The following is a 9,206-nucleotide window of genomic DNA, read 5'->3' on the forward strand; positions in this document are numbered from 1 at the left end:
AGATGATAAATTTCTATTTTCAGTCTGACATTGTCTTCAATGCGAGACATCTTCTAAACTTCTGTATTCAAAATCTTTACTCAGTTTTATAAATTTCTTTTTGGAGGCTAAAAAGCATTTTTGGCCCCTGATGTTTTAAGTTTGTGCAAATTCTACCCCTACTCTATTTTTGTCGATGTTTCTACCCCTCATGTTTTCAAACAGTGCACCGTCTACCCCTCCGTTTGTCAAACATTAAAAAACTAACGGTATGAGCTGATTTGGCTTTTTTTTAAAATATTTTTCTGACCTGCCACGTGGAAATTACAAGTGAAATTGAAAAAAGGGGGCATGAGAGATTCAAACTCAAGACCTGTAAGTAACAAAATAATCATTTAACCAGTTCAGTTACATACATAATTGATATACACATCAAGCAAATTTAATTTATATCATTTCCTTGATCATCATCAACTTCATATACTCCTCTTCATCTCTCCAATTCACTCAGGAACCTCTCATGAGAAAGCCTGACTGACAAAGGGGTAGACGGTGCACTGTTTGAAAACATGAGGGGTAGAAACGTCGACAAAAATAGAGTAGGGACAGAATTTGCACAAACTTGAAACATTAGGGGCCAAAAATGCTTTTTAGCCTTTCTTTTTTGATGTCTTAAAATATTTGGAGGGAACTTTGAAGTCTAAAAAAAACTCATCATAGGCACTTGAAAATTGATTAGTTAAGAATTTTTATTTTTTGAAAGAAATTAGTTAAGAATTTAAAAGCATGCGCAATGGTTGTTTCTTATTTGGGTTACTTAACACTATTCTTGTAACCCAAAATGCCGCATATGACTCGAGCAATCCATAAACAAATTTTTTTATTGAATCTAATGGAAGAGAGAATAAATTGTTGATAAAAAAGAAAATGAATTGTACTTTAAAAACAAAAACCACAAATGGATTGTGAACCGTAAAAAAATGTTGGTATAATGTTCCACTATTTTTCAACTTGTGATCTCAGAATGAGCCGAAATGAAACTGTAACTTCAATAAGAAACAAATTTTGTAACTTCTATAGTTGTTACATTACATGGAATTCTGCTACTCTTCACATCCCTATTTGAGGGTAATTACACGAATACTAGTCATAAGCAACTAACTTTGATACATGATCAGAATAAGCTACAGTTATAGTATATATAAACACAAAGTCCATAAATAAAAATTAGACAAGGTGTTTAAACCATGTCTGCGATGTCATTATGTCCACTCTCACTCCACCCAGTTCCTGCTCGAAATTTACAGACAGGGCATGTCCCTTGTTGCCGCAGCCATGGATCGATGCAATTAGCGTGAAACTTTAATAAAGAAACAAAACATAAGAGGTATCAGTATCACATTAAGATAAGTAAATAAATAAGAAGAGAATATTAATCTAAGCATTTTGGTTTACCATGACTGCAAGTTGAAAAATAACTACATAACTTCGAAGAACTTTAAAAAGATGTTTCAAACATAAACAGATTTTAGATTTAATATTGGACAAATTTGTTAGGGTGTCATGTAATTATATACTGTAATTAAAATATGGTGAAACTAGCTCACGACAACTCAAAAGTGAAACAACACAATCTTGAAACATACAATTGGTACCACACCCGAGTCAAAATTGCGAGAGTAATTTAGTACACACAAAAAAAACTACATAAAATATAATTTACGGATACGCGATGTACCGCAGATCATGGTGGAACATCCAGAGAGAAAGAAAGTTTTAAAAAACAAAAGCAATGCCAGCAACAATTTACATAATCCAATTTCAACTATAGCTGAAATATGAGGACTTCAACCATGCTTGTACTTAGTAGCAGAAAAAAGGTGATTAAAACTAGCCTGCTATTATTTCTAATAAAGTTGAAAGTGACTTTATATTGTTTTTTACTTCTTACATATATTAGTGACCATTAGCAGATATGAACTGAACCAATATATCATCAAACAAATAGAAAACAGACATTTTGTTAAAAGGTTAGAGATTGTTATACTATGAAACAGACCTGATGCAAGCATGGCAAGCTACGAAGTATGTCTCCAACGTTGACTTGCTCCAAGCATACACTGCAAGTGAGCTCATCATCAGAGACTTTCATGCTCCCAACTGCATTTGATTTATCCTGCTCTTTCTGCCACAAACAAAGAGCAATATATTATACAAACAGCTAGTAAAATAAAAAGTTCAAAATTTGACAGTAGAAAAATTAACAATGTTGGTTTATTTGTCGGGAAAAACTACTAATACCATCCCCACACATTATAACACCATCCCCGATTTTAAAAAAAGGCTAAAATACCCCTGATTTAAATCTCCCTCACCATCCTTTTCTTCTCGCTCCCGCATTCTAGAAAGCGGTAGCCAATTTACATTCCACAAACTAGAATGTGGTCGGTTTATTTTATGAGATCTGCGTTTGTTCCTTTTGATGTTCTCACTCTGCTTCGTCCCTTCCATTCTTTCTCTTCTTGCAGCAACCATTCTCTTCTCCCACTACATAAAACACATCACCATTTTCTAAAAGCCACCTCCATGGTCCTTCTCTTCACTCCACACAAAATAAAAGCCACTGTTTCTTTTTTTTGCACTCCATGGTCCTTCTCTCTACTCTCTCTTTCTCTTCTCTTCTTCAATCTCTCTCTCTCTCTCTCAGATTGATCAAATGCAGAAGTAGAAGAAGAATTAAGACCCTCGAAAACTTGCTTCCTTAATTTCCAGATTGTGTTACATGATTCAAATTTTTAGAATTAAGCCTGCCTTCAATATATATATAAAAAAAACCCAGAAACACAGTGGCTTCCACGTTAACGCAAATAAAATTGCGGTGCCTAACCTTACAGCAGATAAAATTGCGGTGCCTAATTTTATTCTACCGCAAACAAATTTGGGGTATGTAAAAACAAATTGATTGGTTACTTTATCCAGGGGATGGTGGGAATAGTTCTGCACATATTTGTATGATCCTATTGCTATTTAACTCTACCATCACCATGAGTGTATCAGGTGGACAATTCCAGAGACTTCCAACAAATATAGGCACAACTGCGGATGTAAATGTGATAGGTACACAGGGTTAGCTAGTTAGTAGTTAAGCGGGGATATTAGTTAGCTATTGGGTTTAAGAGGCATGTGCCAATAAATAAGAGTGACTAGAGAGCATTAGGTTATCTTTGTATTGACTTCGGAAATTAGGTTTAGAGAGCGTTGGGTCTCTCTAGGGTTTAGGGAGGGTGTTTGGTATCTCTTCCTTGTATCGTCATTCTTCCCCCTAGTTCTTATTTGGGATTTAGGGTTTCTAACTAATGATACATTCATATTTTCTGGGTTCTATCATTGGTATCAGAGCACCGATTTAGGTGCCCTGACCAAGATAATCCTACAGCAAACAGTATATAAGGAGCAGATGGCTGGCAAGAGAAAGGAGGATTTCTCGTCTTCTCTGTCATCGCAAGAGGAGGAGATTTGTGCACTTGTCAGAGAAATAACAGAATTGAGAAAGGAAAGTGAGAGATTACAGAAAGAAAGTGAGAGGAGACAGAAGAGGGAACAAGAAAGGAGAGAATCGGAGGCGGCAACCGAGGCAGAGCGAACAACGGCAGTGGCGTCGCTGAAGGGATCGGACACCGCAGCAAAAGAAAGGCCAGATGCAGCGGTTTTTTAGTAAACTTCTGAAGTCGCGTTGGAGGCAGAGATAGCGGCAGCGAAGGCGTTTAAGAGGCCATCAGAGATTGCAGCGTCACGAAAATCCAATCTTGAAGCAGCGGAGGATAAACGAGTAGCAGCGGAGGCGTTGCGAAAGGAGCTCCGGCGACATCACTTCGCATGGTGTCGTCAGTGGCGGAGTTCCGGCGACATCACTTCGCATGTGCAGAGATGAAGTTGTTGGGCAAGAGAAATATGGGAGCGCTCATACGACCTCCACCGAAACCACCTTACGATGAGGCCTGGGTGGACGACGAGGATGGCGGATTTGGTGAAGTTTCTGTCGCAACAACAGCGGTTCTGAGAACAACCGCAGTCAAAACCGTCATACCAGGGTGGTCGACAATTCGCCGGTGATCGAGGCCATTGTGACAGAGGTGGTGCTATAATTCTGCCGCAAGAACCGCCGTATTGTGAGATGCCTATGGAGACCCAAGCTGCCCTAGTAATAGCAAGCAAGGCGAGGCATGCCGGTCAGTGTTATCAAATCGCGATCGGGGACCATCGCGGTGCGCCCAAAATCCGCTATTTCAGCCGCTACTTGGCGGCGAATAGCGGGAATAGCGCGCTATAGCGGGCAATAGCAGCGTCGCGATTAGCCAAAAATCCGCTACGCTATAGCGCCGCTATTTGATAACACTGATGCCGGTCCAGCAACCACCGCTGGAGTCGCTGGAGAACTATATGCACATGGTGGCAGAGACGATTTTGGCCGTAGAGAGACAAACAGCCAAAGGTTTCGACTTGCGAGTGAGACACAGGTTCACATTCGATGTCACTTCTCTATCATTCAATACTAATGTGGTTTGGCAGAAGTAAACTGCTAAAATCTTCAATAAAGAGAACAGTGAGCCAGGTGTCCTGTTGCAAAAGTCGAAGTTGCTTGCTGGCAGCGCATGGAGGAAACAGAAAAAAGGCTTGCTTTCCAAGTGCCAAAAACCTTCTGCAGGAGCCACTAAGAGTAGACACAAGGCAGGAAGAAAAAGTGGTACTGGCCACACATGACCCAAGCAGCATTGGGCTGCCACATTGGAGTGATAATCCTAGGCCTGGCACCTTTGTTAGGGTATACTAGTGGGAGAGAAAAGGTGGGTCAAGCCCATATCTTAAAATGGGTTTGGAAGGCAGAAAAAGTTGAACAAAATTGGAGAGCTGAAGATGGGTATCACTGTTTGGGCTCATTGGGCCAAACTCATTCTATCAAGGATTTTGTGGATCCAAGGAGACTGGTGCGGGATCCAGGAGGACTATTTTTCCACAGTTATGTGGGAAATTGGCTCAACACTTAATGCAATGTGTACTATTTGCAGTTTCAGCAATGGGATCCGGGTGGAAGAGTTGCGAATATTCAGCAATTGGATCCAAGTCCTTCACCTTGAGGACAAGGTGAATTTTCAGGGGGGAGTATTGATAGGTGCACCGGGTTAGCTAGTTAGTAGTTAAGCGGGGACATTAGTTAGTTGTTGGGTTAAAGAGGCATGTGCCTATAAATAAGAGTGACTAGAGAGCATTGGGTTATCTTTGTATTGACTTTGGAAATTAGGTTTAGAGAGTGTTGGGTCTCTCTAGGGTTTAGGGAGGGTGTTTGGTATCTCTTCCTTGTATCTTCCCCTAGTTCTTATTTGGGATTTAGGGTTTCTAACCATAGTAGTCAATAGCGGCAAATAGCGGCGCTATAGCGGTGTAGCGGAGCGGAGCGGCTCCCTGCCGCTATTGAGATGAAATAGCGGCCAACTTCACAATAGCGGTCGTAGCGGCGCGAATAGCGGCCAAAATAGCGGCAGATCGCGGCCAATAGCGGGAAATAGCGGCGCTATATGAACGAAGGAGAAAATGACTCAAGCCCCTTCGTTTTAAATCGTTGGGGAACCTTTTTATGGGCATGTTAGGACTTCTCAGGGCCATTATAGGTCAAAATTGAAAGAATTAAGCTTCATTCTTCATTCAGATTTGCAAATTCGACTTCTTTACCTTGCTTTTGAGAAGTTATTAGTTGTGTGTTATTGTTCAAGACTTATGATTTTTATTTCTATTATGAATGTTATGAATTTTAGGCAATATTTGACATTGTTTGCTATTTATATGTATATAGTATTAAACTATTAATGATATAAAATTACATAAAAAAATTCAGAATAGCGGCCATCCCGCTATGCGCTATCACGCTATCCCCCTTTTGGGGCCGGCCGCTACGCGCCGCTATCCGGGATTGACTACTATGTTTCTAACTAATAATACATTTATATTTTCTGGGTTCTATCAAAATGATAACATGATATTCAAGAAAATAATACAATGAGTTTCACAATTTTCAAAGTCCTCAATCAAGATTAATGCGCCATATTAAATCCACTTCAAAGTCATCACAAGATGCAGTTGGAGGGGTATCAGCAATTCCCAATACGGCCAGGAATAGGGCAGGAAAATCACAGGCATAACATACAGAAGACAATAAATACCCTCAAGGAAGCAGTGAAGTTATAATAAAATGCAATGTTATTATTCACTTGTTTAGGCCAAATGGATGGGAGGAAAATAACAATGATACCTCGGCAGAAGTAGAAGGTGATGCTTGTGGCAATGAGGAACCACTGCTGTAAGCAAAAGAAGCTTCTTGTCAAAGAAACAGTATTATAATTTTTTCAGAATAGGTAGACGCCATAAAAAATTGTAACTCAAGGAGTAAATACCCACATCAATACTAGTGATGTGTGTGTGTGCATATATCTTTGGAATACATGTTAACATGTCAATTACTTGCATATAAAGTATAGTTTAAGAACCTCTTCAAATGTCATATTAAATGGGTACACAAAATAGAGTAAATAGAAGTGCACAAACGTACCCAAGTTCTTTTCCAAGTAACATGGCAGTTCAAATCAGCATTTTCATGTCATCAATAACACATCATTCACAATAGAAAATAATATAATTTATTTATAGGATCTATGCTTTTAAACCCTCAAATGTGTCTATACAATTAGACTTATGACATGTAAATAGTGAGTTATAATTCTTGCAGAACGTACACATTCACATTAGAAAATACTCTTGATAGAGGGCTTTTCTTAAGGAGGTGGGGCATAGAAGAATACTATTAGAATAGGATTTCCTGGTTTAAAATAATGAATCCATTTAAAGATTGTATTACAACAATTGGTCTGACTGATTACTTTACCTTGAGGGACCAGAAACCTTGTATTTGTGAACAGGAAGAGCATTTATCTCTTCCTCTGTCATAGAAGGTGCAGTAGAAACATTATCTGAATCCAGAGCTCTTAAAGTTTCATAATCTGAAATTCAAAAATAAAGTATATGAATATATTATGACACATGAAAAGACTGGAGCATATAAATTAACTACAGGAGAAAAAGAACTACAAAACCTAGGTCATCAAACTCCCGATCAAGAAGTGCAAGCTGAAGTCTGAGACCCTGCAGACGCCCTCGACTTGCAAGTGCTATCGATGGAGGCATATGCAACCGCACTTCTGTATGGCCAAGAAGGCCACTGGCTGCTGCTGCATGAGCTTGGGCCTGAGCTTGGAGCTGTTGACATGTTGCGTACATCCTTAACATTGTAGCCATCAAGAAAACACCAAGCACCAGCCAGAGCTACAAACAGAAAGAAGACCTGATCAGTCATAAACCACTCAAACAATTTGAAGTGCCCTTTTCACAAAATGAAAAAAACGTGTATCCCTTGTTTACATACAGAAGACCCATACCAGAAAATTTGGCGACATCTGATGAGAGTTGAGTATCATGAATAACAGGAGAACTGAAACAAATAAGCAGTAAGTTGTAATGGAACATTGAAGAAGATATAGAAAAAAGAATTAATCTACACTTAAAATGATTGCACATAATGTGAAAGCATGAATACCTGTCACAAGAAAAGTGAGTGAATTAGAATTACTAGGACGTGCTGCATGAACACGCTGAAGAAAAGATTGTAATCAGTATGAAGTTTTAGTTAATCAATGCTTTTATTCATGAAATGAGAAAACAAAGAAACAAAATAGCATTATGTATTTCAGCTATGCTACTTCGTTTAAGCAAATAACTGAGACATAAATTACATACCAATGCACGCCTCTCAGGTATAAATCCCGGAAACCCATTTTCTATGTCTGCTCTTGTTCCTCGAAAAACAAAACTCATGGCTTTATATATTTGGAAGCTTGAATCAAAACTTCAGAGGTTGACTTAAGACCAGACCAGAATCAACAATTAAAACCTTCCAATATTCTGAAAGACGTCAAATCGGATCATGGTCAGTAAACAAGAAATCCACAGCAAATACTGCATGAGTGTGAAGTTCAATAGAATTGAGATGGAGAACAAAATGGGAAAATCCGGCAAAAAAACATAATTATAACAAGGGAGACTGTATCTAAATATGAAGGACCATACCTAAAACCCAAGAGTCTAAAATTCAGTGTCACTTAACCGAAATCTCCAACATCAAAATAACATAACCACATAAAAAAACTAAGGCAAAAAAAAATTCAATTTGAATCGACCATAAAAATAAACAACTAGTTTAAACACAAACATTTCAAATATAGCACATGAACATTTCAAATTGGTTCCCCTTCACACAGAACATGATTCTAAAATGTAGTACTATAATTCTGCTCAGCATTGATGAAAACTTATGGCTCCTAAAGCTTGGCACAACATTTAGAATAATACATTTCCCTGTTCTAGACTCAAAAGTAACAATTTGCAAGACTCCCCACAACAGTTCATTACACAATCATCACACGAAAAGGCATAAAATCAACACCACACAAAACCCTAACTAGCTCAATGTTGCAATGACGTTAAAATTGACTATCAATAAACAAAGAAACACATCAAACAACAAAAGAAAAACGAAAACATTGCGGAACATTCTATGTGATGATAATCAAAAAATCGATGTTGTGTGTGAAAACCTCGATAATGCAGAAATTGACGAGGAGGAGGAGGAGCAACAGGTGAATCTGATAGCGACAGGAACCGCAAACAACGTTTGGATTCCAATTGAAGAAATGAAGGTTGGATCTTGGTCGGTTGTATCTCTGGATTCGGTGAGATTGAGGAGGGGGAAGATCACCAGAATCGGTGAGATTTTTCTTTTTTCTTTTTTTGTTTTGTTTAAAGAAGAAAGGGTGAACAAGTGGTGTAAAATAAATGCATTCATTTCGCAAAGAATGGCAAAATTGTTCCAAAAAATAATATAAAATTATAGAAATATGAGAAATGGAAAATAATTTTATAAAAGACTTGAGGACATTTTAATGAAATAATTAATTATATTTTTTTGAAAGAAATTATAGTTAGAAAATTATATTATAATAGTTAATATTGTTTCTACGGAATTCATATTTCATTAAAATATATGCGAAAGAATAGCTCAAGTGGTAAGAGCTGAGGGACATATGAGTTGGGTATGGGAGGTTTAGGGATGAAAAGTGCAATCC

General features: G+C 38.1%; 1 protein-coding gene across 2 annotated transcripts; it reads right to left on the minus strand.

The window, feature by feature from the left end:
* Nucleotides 1–1,004: 1,004 nt before the first annotated feature.
* Nucleotides 1,005–8,892, minus strand: LOC130723094 (E3 ubiquitin-protein ligase SDIR1). 2 transcript variants are annotated; one of them, XM_057574025.1, is made up of 9 exons: nucleotides 8,679–8,892; nucleotides 7,822–7,986; nucleotides 7,622–7,676; nucleotides 7,464–7,516; nucleotides 7,122–7,350; nucleotides 6,914–7,028; nucleotides 6,284–6,329; nucleotides 2,039–2,164; nucleotides 1,005–1,339 (listed from the first exon to the last, which is right to left on the minus strand). In XM_057574025.1, exons 2-9 carry the CDS (start codon nucleotides 7,897–7,899, stop codon nucleotides 1,220–1,222), a joined length of 822 nt encoding a protein of 273 aa, XP_057430008.1. In that variant the 5' UTR covers nucleotides 7,900–7,986; nucleotides 8,679–8,892; the 3' UTR covers nucleotides 1,005–1,219. The 2 variants fall into 2 exon arrangements, with proteins under 2 accessions (XP_057430008.1, XP_057430010.1); XM_057574027.1 differs by having other exon boundaries at nucleotides 6,284–6,326; nucleotides 8,679–8,891.
* Nucleotides 8,893–9,206: the final 314 nt, after the last annotated feature.

The sequence above is a fragment of the Lotus japonicus genome, chromosome 6 (genome assembly GCF_012489685.1).
Source record: "Lotus japonicus ecotype B-129 chromosome 6, LjGifu_v1.2".
Classification (NCBI taxonomy): Eukaryota; Viridiplantae; Streptophyta; class Magnoliopsida; order Fabales; family Fabaceae; genus Lotus; species Lotus japonicus.